General features: G+C 34.7%; 1 protein-coding gene across 2 annotated transcripts; it reads right to left on the bottom strand.

Annotated features, from left to right (window-relative positions):
• Positions 1-1,360: 1,360 nt before the first annotated feature.
• On the bottom strand, positions 1,361-14,998 carry LOC132712943 (uncharacterized). Of its 2 annotated transcripts, XM_060695381.1 has the most exons (5): positions 14,888-14,998; positions 9,911-10,045; positions 8,994-9,085; positions 5,268-5,345; positions 1,361-4,957 (listed from the first exon to the last, which is right to left on the bottom strand). In XM_060695381.1, the coding sequence occupies exon 5, from the start codon at positions 4,954-4,956 to the stop codon at positions 2,515-2,517; it is 2,442 nt and encodes an 813-aa protein (XP_060551364.1). In that variant the 5' UTR covers position 4,957; positions 5,268-5,345; positions 8,994-9,085; positions 9,911-10,045; positions 14,888-14,998; the 3' UTR covers positions 1,361-2,514. The 2 variants fall into 2 exon arrangements, with proteins under 2 accessions (XP_060551364.1, XP_060551365.1); XM_060695382.1 differs by lacking the exons at positions 8,994-9,085; positions 9,911-10,045 and having other exon boundaries at positions 14,888-14,991.
• Between the last annotated feature and the right edge of the window lie 499 nt (positions 14,999-15,497).

Genomic DNA, 15,497 nt, shown 5'->3' with positions numbered 1-15,497 from the left:
ATTTTGTATTGTTTTAGCATAAGCGGTATCGATTTTACTCGAAGATAAGGGAAGCAACTCGTATTTTTCACTTGATATACCTCGGTTATTTACGTAGATCATATTAAAAGTGTTTATTGGTGTATTGTTAACTTCAAAGGGGTTTAATTAAGTCAAAATCCATTATAGAAATATTGGTCTAGATCAGTGACAGTCACAATAACTATCATAACCACTATAGACATGTATGAAGTTTCAAAACTTGAATAAATCTAGTTTTAGTGCTGATATTAACATAATAGCCCTCATTCATTGTCAGGGTCACAGTTATAGACCTTTGTCAGTGAGCTACCATTATGACCTTGAAAAACCTTGATTTTTCATTTAAATTTAGGACATAGTTATAATGCAAAAGTAAATTATAATTACTCAAAAGCAGACAAGTTGTAACTTAATTTAAAGTGGCCATCAGATTTTCTAAAGTTTAAAGATAAAACATTTTTTAATTGTCAAATCGAAAGATTTAAGGTTTAAAATTTAATTTGTTGTTAATAAAATACATAAACAATAAAGAATCCCCCATACCTCGTATCTAGTCAACAATTTGTTTCCTAATCTCCTATTTTTAGAAACAAACATCACTAATGCCTTATAAATAGCTCTCAGGGCGATGTTTTAAGATGACTTATCAGTGATCTGATGCACTTTTCCTAAGTAATATTACTGAAATACATAATTGGTTTTCCAACAAAACATAAAAGCTGAATGCTGCTTTAACTTATATACCTATATCAGGAAGTGTTTAATTACAGTTTCAAGTTTTCTTTCAACGTAAATCAGACAAAAATATATTTACTAAAGTCAAATATTTATACACAAGGTACAACTAAATAACTAAACTGTCCAATTTATTAAAGGATACAAAAAAATTAAACCTAAGTCTTTCTCTGTCTTTTTTTTAAATTTAAACATGTTAATAACAGACAAAATTTACCCCAACCTTCTCTTGTTATTAAGATATTCCCCAGATACAGTAATTTACAAGGAAAACAATTAAAATGTCACTGAATAACAAGGTTTTCTTTAAAATGTTTCTAAAATTTCAAAATATCTGATATCTTTCAATTGCTGAGTCATTGAATCTATAGAAATACATGTTTATTATAAGAATGGAAGAACAGAATTTATAACAATAATAATAATGAATGCGTGTAGAGCAATAACTGGATTGAAAATGTGTATATCAGTGTTCTCAATAACCCTAAAATTTTATAAGGATATGAAATAGTTAAAAGTCATTTTACATTTCATATTCAAATACACAGATACAGTGTTCGCGTTTACTGAGTAAACATATCAATTTACTCTCTAAAAGGGAGGAAAGAAAAAAAGGGCTGTTGAGTCCCTGGGATGAAACACTTTTTCCCCGATAATTGGTCAATTCTCTCTTAAGTTTTTTTGCTCTGCTTGAAAATGATTTTCTATTCACTTTAAATAAATTGTATTATAAGAACTTGACTTTCACCTCATTTTCATTTGTTCCTTTCTCATTAGCAATGCAGATTTATATCCCAAACGTAGACTAGGAGCAAGTGCTCGGCCTCGTTTTGGGCCAACCTATCAATGGTATCCGCGAACATCAACAGTCACAAATTTGATTGTATTATGAAGTTATGCAAACATTGACATTTTTGTAACTGAGGACTCGTTCCATTTGAATTGGGACGTAACAGATCTATTAGCACTGAGTCCCAGGTACTCAGTAAAGTTAGGGAAAATCGCTAACACTGAGATATATACTAGAACATACTATAATGGCACAAGGAACTTACAACAAAGTAAGAGCATCTTATTTTGGCGTCCAATTGACAGCCAGTGATCAATATGCTTAGTGTTTTCCTCATATTTTCACGACATCATTTTAAGACAATGGCTTGTTGAAATCTACTTATATTCTTCTTATTAATACTGTTTTCATGGACAAAAATATACCTATTCACAAAGGTAACAGCTTGTGCACAATTGTTGGACGAAAAAGTTAATGTGACTCTAAGCTCCAGTTGCTTGTCCCATTAGATATGTCCCAGATATACACATATATATAAGATGTATAGATATAACACTTAGTTTAAACTTGCCAGTGATTTTCCCCCTGTATTTATAGCCGAATAAAGGCTGTTTCCCCTAGCCAAAATTGGTATATTTTCCCCTAAAATGCCCTGTGCACATTTCTTCACCATAACCATCACTCAACAGCAGCTGACTTGTATCAGCTAGCTGTCCTTATAGACATGATAGATAGCCTTTGTTTTGTACCATGCATGTTAAATTAAATTCAAATTGAACATTTTACAAAATGTGTGGGTAGATTCAATAATTTCATTTCCCCCTTTTCGGATTTATCGCGCTTTATTTTCCCCTTCGGAGAGCCACAGGTTGTTTTGAAAATTGAAAAAAAAATCACTGGGATATACCACACACAAGTATACATGCTATCATTCATCTTGTTTACATATTTTCTGTCAAAACATTGTATCACCTAAATAATTTTACTTTATCCGCAGTGATACCATGAACTTTTATCAGATGATAATGCCATCTATATTCCTGATTAAACTCTAAACCACAAAGAGAACACTTGAACTGTTCTGTTGCTGAGTTACTCGCACTATTTAACTGTTCACTTCTGGCACTAAATGCAGCCAGTAACTGATCACTACTACCTCCAGGAAATACTGAAGTTCTCTCCCCTGGTTTTTCAGTCAATACTTTCCTGGTAGAAACTGGAATCATATCTTCCTCATCCATTTCAATGTCTGAATTATCAAGCTCAGCAAAATTGATTCTTGGTTTTTCACCACATGACAGGCGAGTTCTCCTCCCTGGGGAACATACTGTTTCTACAGGGATTGGAATATTGTCATTATTATCAGAGTCTACATCTACATTTTCTTCTTCAGGCTGCCAATCACTGTCTGTTTCCTGCTCTGATCGTGCACCCCTCTTAGAAAACGTCTTTTTACTGGAAGAATGACTTTTCAAATGAAAAGGAATTGGCGACATTACATTACCATGTGCATCTTTAGGCCTCACTTGTCGCTTTTTCCAATTCCAAACTTTCCTCGGCATTTTGTGTTTTTCTTTAAATGGATAAGGATTTATTCTAGCCTGAGCAAGAAGTTGCCTGGTGGTTGCTTCACTAAGTCCTGTTGCAGGCGTTCCAGTCGGGGTTGGAGAGAATAATTCCTGGAATGATATAAATGGGAGTCTGTTCACTAGAGAGTCTGGCTGGTCCTGATTGTCTACATTTGCCTGCTTAGCTTGCTGTAAATGGCTAAACAATGCTGGATATCTTGATTCAAGTTTACCTGGAGGTGCCTTTGTTGTAACCAATTTGTTGTCTTGAAGAGTCTCTGACTTATGATAGCTATTCTTGTTATCACCATTTACTTCACTGTCACTTTGAGAATAGACATCAGGAGACATATCTTCATCCACCTCTATCTTTACAACAGGAGAAACTGAGCTACTTCTTTCAGGAATTTGGTTAGTCCCATGTATTGGTACACTTGAACCACGAGAAGTTCTAGTATGGTCATATTTTACATTTGAAGTTATCTCTTTTGATCTAGAAGCATTAGCTGCTGGCTGTTTCAGCAAGGCTACAAGACTAGATGAAGTTTTTGCAAGCTGCGATGTTTGAACAGTATTCAAGCTGACAGCGTTACGTTCAATATCAACATCTGGCCTGGCTTTACCAGATCTCTCCAAAGCTGCTTGATATTTGTTAACATTGTCCTTAACCATTTCAATCCAGGACCTTCCCCGAGGATCACGCTCCACTCTCCCTATCTCTCTTGGATAACCTTTTAAAGCTATACTTCCTTTCTCATGTAACTTGTCCAGAAGTGCACTTTTTCCTATTTCACCTAGGGAGGAATGATCATCATACAACCAATCTTGTGGACATTCAAAGTTTTCTGCTTCTGAATTACTGCCTCCTGTACTAACAGAATTTGCTCCATTTACCTCTTCCTGGTCATACTTTACACCACCATATTCACTCTCATCAACCACTTTTTCTACTTTCACTTCAATAGCTTGGAATTCATCTCCATTACACATTCCATCTGGTTCAGCTTTAACTTCTTTATCTACACTATCTCTCTCTTGGCTCACTTCAGTTGTATCAGAATCTCTATCCCTTGGAATTTCTCTTTCAATAAGCCGATCAATTATAGAGGAAACTTTAGTTTGTTCTACAACAGGGTCTGATTCAGTCATGTCTTTATTTGTAAGACCACACGAGACATCTACAATCTTCAGATGACTTTGTTCAGCTGATTCATAATCTGGATCTATCTTCTCTTCCTTTACTTTTATAACATCTTTATGAATAAATGGATTAATTCCTGGGGAATTTTCAACACTGTTTCCCTCCAAAACTTGATCATTGTTTACCATTGGCAAACATGTATTGTTTGTTTCATTAATCTTATCTACTGGCTCAGTATCGTTTGTTACTCTTTGTTTTGGTTGTTTTCTTTTTCGTTTACTTTGTTTCGAGACAGATTCCCCATCTGATTTCTGTACAAGCTCTCTACTAATTGCAGCATTTGTATCTCTAAGTAAATTACTTAGAACATTAATATCATTCTGGAAATTTTCTGAATTGTTACCTTTAGCTTCTGCAGGGAGCCCTGAATTCCCCTGAAGCCAACAAGAAGGCTGATCATGTGTTTTCTGCTTCTTTGCTTTATTTTTATGATCAGCATATACAGATTTCAGGGTCTTGTGAATTTTTACCACCTGTTGTTCTTTTGTGTCAAGAAATGAAATACAAATGATTCCATCTATTTCAAGACCAGACACTGTGCTGTAGTTTTTCTGACAAAGGGAGACAACTTCATCATGAAGCAATTGGATAATATCTGTATGGTTTGCTGCCCCTGAATAACTAGTTGGTAATTTTGCCATGCTGAAATATGAAAAATAAAAGTGATTAGGTAAGGGAAAGAACTCGTTCAGATGAAAAATTAAAATTATACTTGATAAAACATTTAATATGCTGATTTTATTACATCCTTTGTAGTGAAAAGAACAATTATATTTGATAATTCAAATTTTTTACAGTGAAATTATATTTGATAATTTTCACTGTAAGTAAGTTAAGTATTCATTTACTGAGGTTACACATTTGGTTTTGTAATGACATTTTCAAAGTACATACACCCATCCAAATGTCAATGTTTTTTCATACTGAAAATTCACTATATATATTAACATACTTTTCAAGTCCACGGTCCTCACTGCATAACCATGTGTTAATCTTTCCACATCCACTCTGTGACTTGGCAATTTTCAAACTAGAATTTAAAAACAAGATATGTTTGTAAAACATGTATGCCCCCTATCAGCAGCCAATTAGTCATGTGACAAGGTTATAATGCATGACTTCTGACCCAGTGATCAAACAATTGATAAGGGTTATCAAGTATCTACTGGTCATGACCTTAACCTTTGACCCCTTGACCCAAAACTCAATAGGGGTCATCTGCTAGTCACGACCAATCATCATACAAAGTTTGAAGTTCCTAGGCCTAAGCGTTTTTAGTTAATTGATCGGAAACTGTTTTAACATACAACCTCAATGTGACCTTGCCCTTTGACCCCTTAACCCCAATATCAATAGGGGTCATCTACTGGTCATGACCAATCACCATACCAAGTTTGAAGTTCCTAGGCCTAAGGGTTTTTTAGTTATTGATCGGAAACCGTTTTTACCTAAGAGGTCAATGTGACCTTGACCTTTGACCCCTCGACCCCAAATTCAATAGGGGTCATCTACTGATCATGACCAATCACCATGGCCTAAGGGTTCTTTCGTTATTGATCGGAAATCGTTTTTACCTACAAAGTCAATGTGACCTTGACCTTTGACCCCTTAACCCCAAAATCAATAGGGGTCATCTGCTGGTCATGACCAATCACCATACCAAGTTTGAAGTTCCTAGGCCTAAGGGTTCTTTAGTTATTGATCGGAAATCGTTTTGACCTACAATGTCAATGTGACCTTGACCTTTGACCCCTTAACCCCAAAATCAATAGGGGTCATCTGCTGGTCATGACCAATCACCATACCAAGTTTGAAGTTCCTAGGCCTAAGGGTTCTTTTGTTATTGATCAGAAACCGTTTTTACCCAAGAGGTCAATGTGACCTTGACCTTTGACCCCTTGACCCCAAAATCAATAGGGGTCATCTACTGATCATGACCAATCACCATACCAAGTTTGAAGTTCCTAGGCCTTAAAGTTCTTTAGTTATTGATCGGAAACCGTTATTGCTTACAAGGTCAATATGACCTTGACCTTTGACCCCTTAACCCCAAAATCAATACGGGTCATCTACTGTTTATGACCAATCACCAAACCAAGTTTGAAGTTCCTAGGCCTTAAGGTTCTTTAGTTATTGATCGGAAACCGTTTTTGCTTACAAGGTCAATGTGACCTTGACCTTTGACCCCTTGACCCCAAAATCAATAGGGGTCATCTACTGGTCATGACCAATCACCATACCAAGTTTGAAGTTCCTAGACCTAAGGGTTCTTCAGTTATCACTCGGAAACCATTTGGTCTACGGACCGACGGACCGACAAGTGCAAAGCAATATACCCTTTTTCTTCGAAATGGGGGCATAACAAAACAAAGTTGCAAAATCATAGATTTAAAACCCTGTAACTAAAAACAAAACTGTAAAAAAACAGTTGATGTATGTATCATATACAAATGTAATATGACAAACTATATTTTTTTATTTTTTCACAATAAGCTGTAAACAAGAATAATTTTAGTATCAGACTAATGTTTTTCACAAAAACATTCATTAAGTTTTCTACATAATTAAACGACAGTGCTTCCTCATCAAGAATAACTTTAAACAGAATAATGAAAATAATGGCAGATTGTCGTCAATAAGTTATTTCAGTTTTATCCAAATCAGACAAAGTGTTCGAAATTATTTTTTGTATAATACAGTAATAGAATTGCAGTCTTTCAAATGAATGGTCACACAGTCGTCAGCTTTAAAAGTCCCTAATTTTTTATCATTTAGTAAATATTGTCTGTTTTACAAGATCCCTTTGTACCATTCTTAAATGCAAAGGCATCTAGGTGTTTTTAAGTGATGTGACCTGTGTATTTATTAAATATCATGGAGCTATTTTAAGGCCAAATCTATCCCCCAAAAATATTTTACAAATACATTGGAAATCTTTTTGTTGTTAACAGCACATATGACACACAGCTATAAAATAAATATGAAAACAAAAGTCCAATACAAATTATAACAATATATGTAAAGCATTACGACAGAGAAACTAGAGGGTCCGAGCAATTACCTAGACAAGCATCCTGACTAAGTTGATGACAATCGAGTCAAAAATGTGATCACTAGTGTTTAAACAAGGTTTTTCCATATTTGGGCGGTGTTTCTTAGTTTTTGACCCCAGGTGACCCACATTCGAACTTGACCTAGAAATCATCAAAACAAACTTGCAGACCAATTTCCAGGATATTTGGATCAAAACAGTAGCCACTTGAGTGTTAACAAATAGCTCCTGTTAACTAGTTTTTCATCCGAGATGACCCATGTTCAAACTCATGTGAGAAATTACCTACACAAACATCCTGACCAAGTTTCATGACAACTGAGTCAAAAATGTGACCACTAGTGTTAAACAAGGTTTTTCCACATTTGGGTGGGGTTTTTGACCCCAGGTGACCCATATTCAAACTTTACCTAGAAATCATCAAAACAAACTTTCAGACCAATTTCAAAGATGTTTGAATCAAAACAGTAGCCACTAGAGTGTTAACAAGATTTTTCTATTTTTAGCTCCTGTGACCTTGTTTATCACCCGAGATGTCACCCACGTTCAAACTCATACGAGAAATTACCTACACAAGCATCCTGACAAAATTTGATGATAATTGAGACAAAAATGTGAGCACTAGAGTGTTTACGAAACAAATGTGGGGGTGGGGGGAGGGGGGGGAGACAGCCTGCGGATGATATTCAACAATCCTTAAAAGGCTTTAAACATTAACATAAGAATTGATTATAGACATTTTCAGGAGATTTCATATAGACCAATAGGCAAAATTAAAACTGTTCAATAGAATTTCTTTAAACTTGGCATGTTGCTAGAATATTAATATGAAAACTCCTGAACGCATCCTTAATACTGATCATAAATATACATTTTGGTCAAAGATCAGGTTCTAATCAATGATAAATTTCTAATTGTCTAGCTTAATAATCACTTGTCAAAGATTTTGGAACAATACTCACAAATGCGTTTTAATTTTTGCTACTTTTCTTTTTTAGGTAAAAGGCACCATGTGTTAATCTGTGTAAAGAGCAACAAACTCAAAGATATTTGGTAGGATATTTAAATATCTGTGTTCTGTGAATGTAGCTGTGGCTCTATTTTGGTTATCTTTTTTTTGTCCACTGTAGTAACTATTTAATTACATATATTTTCAACATTCAGCTTTCAATATATATCCATAATAATGTCCCCAGTTATAGCACAGATTTTGCAAGAACTTCATAAGCTTTAAAAATTTGTCAAATTTTCTAGGTCTGCTGATATCATAGTTCAAATTTACATCTAAAACATGGTCCAAATTTCATAGCTGTTCATCAAAGGACAAGACAGTAGCTTAATCCATCAAAATCTAGGTCAGCTGATATCAAAGTTCAAATTTACATTTTAAACTGAGCACATGGTCCAGATTTCATAGCTGGTCATTATGAACGAAAGTCATGTTTAGCCTGGTCTTCTTCAAAGGTCTTATCTCAAAAGTTGTAGTGTCCAATTATGAAGACAAGAACTTAAAAGTAATGATCAAGGGAAAAAAGGTCAACCAAAAAATTGATGATTTATTAAATTTGCAGTTTCAATGACAGCCCAGACCCTAGCTTGAGAAACTAGTGAGTATTTTATACTGACCTTCAAATATGATCCTACAGATCTAGGTATATGAAGTTTCAAGCAAAAACACTTATGTACAGTAGCTATAAAAGCTCTCAGAAACCTTTCACCTGAAATATTCCAAATGTTAACAAAGGGATTTAGTCAAATTGATGTTATATTTCATTTCAATATTGGCCACTTATGATCAGAAATACAATAACATTTACGATACTGCACATTTGTAACGTAGTTTTTCATTGGATAATCATAATGTTTATGTAGTTTTATATATACGGCTGCTGTCGATTTATGAAGAAATCACCCTTTAATCCTCTTAAAATGATGCTTGCTGTATAATAAATTTGTTATAAATATTTCTGACATGATATATGACTGTAAAAAAAAGGTTGTTGGCAATTTAACCCTCGCCCAGCGGCTCTGGGTAAATTTACAAACAACCATTTATATAGGGCCATATAACATACTAATAACAATATATGTGAAATTTCAAGCAAATAGCATCAGTTGTTGGTGTGATATGGGGTTGGATAATACTTTTGTTTGTTTGTTTGTTTCATTTTACGCCTTTTTCAACAGTATTTCAGTCATATAGGCGGGTAGTTTCCTAACCATCGTTCCTGGAGAGTTACACCAGTACTAGACAACCTTCCTCCGCACTAAACTACCAAAGCATCTCCCGGGGATCGAACCCACGCCAGAGAGGTAACTGGATTAGAAGTCATCGACTCTAACCCCTCAACCACGGAGGATAATACAGTTGAGAGCAAAACTTTAACAAAAGTGTTTAGTAACCACATGCTAACTAATGACTGGGATAAAAAAATCCAGCTAACAAATCAAGCATTGGAATAATATATGCTTAATATATGTAATCGTTAATTATCATGACAAATTAACATATTTAAACATGCAAGGTAAATAAGGAGTTCTACCTTTTGTCCTTTTATCCTACCAGTCTTCTCAACAGCACTGCCAACTTGTATAGTAGAATAATGAACCATCCAAAAACTGGTCAATCCAGCTTATATCCTATGACTCTGAACTGTATTCTTTCATGACAGTATACACTGAAAATTAAAATCATAACTGTACCACAAAGTTTTAAAGAGGATGCAGATATATGTGTGAAATATATGACATTATATATGTTGTATCATAGTTTGGAGACCTTTCTGTTGAAAATGTGTCAGGGTTAAATCATATACATATACATGCACAGTGCGTTAACTGGAGTGCGGGTATTAGTTACCCGCACTCCAGAGCATGCCCATTGATTGGCTCATTTTTGCTTGGGTTTACATATTGTGACGGCAGAGAAAGGGAAAGCGACAGAAATGTCATATCCAGATGTTTGTTCATTGGTTCATTTTTGCCGGGGTTTCATATTGTGATACAGGGAACGTGCTTTTATGTTTGACTATGATACAAAAGAGAAAGAAGACCAAAACACTCGACAATCTGATTTATACTCGGGGGCCACGCCCCCTCGTACAAATCAGATAGCCTCGTGTTTCGGTGCTCTTTCTATTACTTATAATCAGACAGTGACACAATCATGAATACTGACTGACATTCTAAATTGTCTTCCACACAAGGAAGAGTATACATATGTATCTCAAATCGAAATTAACTTTATACTAGGATGAAAGTGTGACAGAAGGTCAGATGGATTGATGGAGCCTATTTCTATGCTCCCATTTTTTCTTTAAAAAGGCGGGGACAATTACATAAAATTAAATTAACTGATTTTACTGATATATCACATATAATGACCCTTATGTATAGTAAAATAAATATTAATTTATTTTTATTTTTGGGGGGGGGGGGTGGCGGGCTTAAGTTTCTATGCCTGAGCAATTCTTAACCTGTCTAATTGATAAATAAATTATTGAAAATTTCAAATTGTTGGTACAGGCCAATACAGACAATTGATTGCCGCCCCTGACTTGTTCAGAACAAGCTGATAAAAAAGCAATAAGGTGACCAAGGGCAAGGATGACCGGACATTCTTCATATTTTGATGATTTTCATAAACCAAATCTGCAGTACATCATTCTTTTAAATCAAACTAGAAATGTGTCCATAGGACACGGGTGCCCCCACCGCGCCACTGTTCTGTCAATCTTTTTACTAAGTCAAAGGAAATAACTCTACAAATACTGGATAAATTCACAAGCAAAACCCAAGGTGCAAATCTTAATATGCTGAGCAACCTGCCCATAAGGTTTAATGACTATGTCAAATCCTTTTTGAGTAACTTGCGACACAAGTTGAAAATTGCAAAGATTTTCTAAGTGAAGGGCAATAACTCTAAAAATACTAAATAAATCCAGACGAAAATACCCAGGTGCACAACTTCACATGCTGATCAACATTCCTGTAAAGTTTCATGACTCTAGGTCAAATGCTTTTTGAGTTACATGCGACACAAGTAGAAAATTGCAAAAATTTTACTAAGTCAAGGGCAATAACTCTGAAAATACTAAAAATATCCAGACGAAAATACCCAGGTGCACAACTACACATGTTGATCAACATTCCTGTAAAGTTTCATGACTCTAGGTCAAATACTTTTTGAGTTATGTGCGACACAAAAGTGAACGGACGGACGGATGGACGGACTGATGGACAACGGCAAATCTAAATCGTGGGGGCACAAAAAACATATTTATAGCAGTTTTTCTCCAAGATTAGATTTAAATTTTAGCATGAAATTAGAGAGAACAAGATTATGATAAAAATATCATATGTTTAAAACGATTATAAATATAGTACATGCAGCACCATTGATATAATGTGTCACCATTATCAATATGTTTGTAAATTACAAAATTAATGAACCGCCTCCGTGGTCGAGGGGTTAGAGTCGATGACTTCTAATCCAGTTACCTCTCTGGTGTGGGTTCGATCCCTGGGAGATTCTTTGGTAGTTTAGCACGGAGGAAGATACTATAGTACTGGTGTAACTCTCCAGGAACAATGGTTAGGAAACAACCCGCCTATATGACTGAAATACTGTTGGCAAAAGGTGTAAAATGAAACAAACAAACAAAATAAATGCAAATGAATCTATCTATCTCTGGATACTGCCAACCCCTCTTACGAGTGTTACAGGCAGGTATACATTGTATACATTTAAGAAACAGCTTTTAAGATACAAGGGAATCCGGGAACCAGTCCCTAGCTCTTATTGAATAGACCCCTTGGTTCCTTTACATGCCCAGTGTATAGCACTGATACATGCGAGGATTACCTGGATTTCTTACCAGTACACCTCTATGTAGGTGGGAAACACTGAAAGTGTCTCTGAAAAATCCCAAGGGCGTCAGGGCTCATCCTGGGGGGAAATTTTAGGGAGAAGTGACTTCCTCGCGAAAATTAGGGAGAAGGGAAACAACCCAATGTGTATGCATTAACATGCATGGCTATACATCCTTTAAATATAATATAAACACAATTGACATCACTTATAATATTTCTCCAGTTAATTAATTAATAGTAGATTAATTAATAGTAGTATTAATTAAAAGTAGATTAATTAGTAGTAGATCTGGCAATGGCATCTAAATGTTTTTGAGCTGCAAATATGAATATAAAAAATTATTTTTGATATCTATTGATCAGCTATTTATAAGCTTTCTCAAAATATGTGTTTATATATTTTCATGTACATTTGTTGATAATGTGATAAAATCAATTTCATATTTTTTCTTTCCTCACTTTTATTAGAAGATGAAGCTTGGATATTGATTAATAAAATCTGTTCTATTCTGTTCTGGTAACAGAAATTTCTTTGAACGTCCTGAATGTTGTAATGTCAGATTTATATGCATATAATTATGCTTATAAAACAATTTTCAAACATCAAAGAATATGTAAAATATGTACTGCAAACATTTGTGCACATTATATTTGATCACTAAAATTACATACATTCATTCCTTATTGAAAACTTTGACTGAGAAATTGTAGAAAATTAATTTCTAATTACCTCCCTTTATTTTCATGAAATGTTAAATTCGGTAATATCTTTATAAATAATGCTTTTTAAAATTTATAAAATTGATAAATCTTAATCTGAGCGTCATATTTACGACATTAAAACAAATATGTATATTGAAACAATAAGAACTCCTCTTCTTGACAAATTTTGTTGTTATATACCTTACATGATATACGACCGATATGTAGTTTAGCCGCCGGGATGTCTTGCCCACGTGCGTAAACTGTGTCAAATTTGGCATTTCTTAAAACAGAACAATGCCAAACACCCCCACTGTCTACAACATACCAATCGCAAGATTTTTGCAAAATGGTTTTCTTAAATTTTCGCGTTTGTGTATCAGAATCAGTAACTTTCTTTTAGTTTTAATGCTAGGTTTGGGCATTTCGCCCTGTAGCCATGACGTGAGCGACATAACAATTTTACAGTAAAAATTTGATGTTAACAGACTGAAATCATTCAAAACTATGATTAAGTTTTTAATCCGGTCGCTGATCATTAATGAAATTGATTATTTTTAATTGACTAACAGTTTTGTGAAAGCCGTGAAAAATCCATTGCACATCGCCTTTACTCGGGTTAAAAACCCACCATCGAAGTGCATCCTGTATATCAATTAGGGAAGATTGCACGTGTTTAGATAATCGGGGAAAAAACAATGTATAATTATCGCCAAATCCCGTATTAAACTTGCAAACTATCACACAATTATACCGTTTCGGGCCGATGCTCTCATTATTTACTGTTTAGAGTAGGCGGTCTATCGCTTCGCCTACAGGTAGAAGGGTAGTATAAAGCGACGCTCTGATTGGATAATGATAATTAGCGGTCGTCATATGGGCGGATACAATCTCTGCTCTTTACATTGCTAAGTAATTACTATTTGGAATTAAGATTTTATCGGCGATGTTGACTTCTCTTTGATCAATCGGAAGAGCGAAATTGGAATATACACGGCGAAGTTTTCGCCTGAATCGCCCTTCCGGATGAGCCCTGGGTGTAACCCAGGATCGAACCCGGGACCTCAGGAGTGATAGTCAGTGGTTTAACCAACTGAGATATCGCGCCACCACGATTTTCAATCAAGTTTCACCAAAGAGGGGTAAGCCATAAGGTACTTTTTTGATTCATTCAGGGAAATATACATAAACACATTCTATAGTGTCACATATATCAACATGCTGCTTTGCATATAAAACACATAAAAATGCGGCAACAATATTTCTTTAGTTATTGTAATGTATGTTTTATGTTACCATAGGTGTCTTGAAGCAATAGCTGAAGATGTGAGTACCATACATGTATATGGAACTTGGCATCAGATACATAAAACTTTTAACACTGTTAATTCAGAGTCTTTCAATTAGTGAAATAGTTCTATTTAAAAGACCCTGATATTTATAGATCAATAATTTTATAAACATTCAATAATTTTTATAAAATCATGAAAAATAAATCTACATCATCATTTTTGAAAGATTTCAGCTTTAATATCCACATGTTCCCCTCTTTTTGACCTACTTTCCTGTTTATCAACAATTCAACACATGAAAGTACACTCGACCTTGACCTTGAACTCTTGGCCGAGATAATGTTGATCCTATTGATGGCCGCCATTTTATCGAATTCACCAAACGACGACAAAGAAGTACGCAATTGAAATATTCTAAACAAATTGGCAATAAATGATTCGAAATCAAATGAACATATGTAGAAACCATGCACATTTATGAATAAATATTTGAGAAATAAACCTAAATTTAGGCTAAAAGAAGGGCAAGGTCGCTAAAAATAGAACATTGCCATGGATAAAAAACATTTCGATTTATCTACTGAATAAATTCACGGAATAGGTTCTGATCAGAAATTTTGATATATGTAAAAACTATTTAAATAATGTCCTTACCTTTTCAACTAAATATAAAATCAGCGGCTCGTTGACAGCAAAATCGCAAATAGATATTGTTATTTTTAAATGTTAATAATTGACCGCTTTCTTGACCCGGAAATGACCTTTAACGGTGTCGCTATATAATTGAACAAGACAATTTTATCTGGTAAAGACCTACTAAATGTCCTGAATAATGATGGTTCTATGTACTAAATTCATAATGATATTTTATATATGAATAATGGGTATCTATGTTTATAGGTTTGTGAGTAACAGTAAAACAATATCACGCGAGGAAAATGTAACACGAGGCGTTAGCTGCTGTTATTTTGTAGGGGCGGATACAGAACGGGTTTTTGCGGGGGGTAAGGGGGGGGGGGGGTGACAGCCTGTGCCTGCTTCGTGTTAATTATTTTATTTATTTATGATAAAACATTTGTAAATTGTTTTTATTCTTTTAGACTTTTTTAGTTGTTTTGTAGTCAGAATGTGAGCACATCAGCACTGATATAATATATCTATATCGACTAATTTGGAAATTCCCAGACATATCTAAATCCTTCATTCTGTATTATTATATATTTCCGACGACCAGTTTATAGTTTATCATTAATTTCTAATCTTT

The sequence above is a fragment of the Ruditapes philippinarum genome, unplaced genomic scaffold, assembly GCF_026571515.1.
Source record: "Ruditapes philippinarum isolate M1 unplaced genomic scaffold, ASM2657151v2 ctg848_1_1_1_1, whole genome shotgun sequence".
Taxonomy (NCBI): domain Eukaryota; kingdom Metazoa; phylum Mollusca; class Bivalvia; order Venerida; family Veneridae; genus Ruditapes; species Ruditapes philippinarum.
The sequence above is the reverse complement of the archived record's forward strand: the minus strand, read 5'-3'. Positions and strand labels throughout refer to the sequence as shown.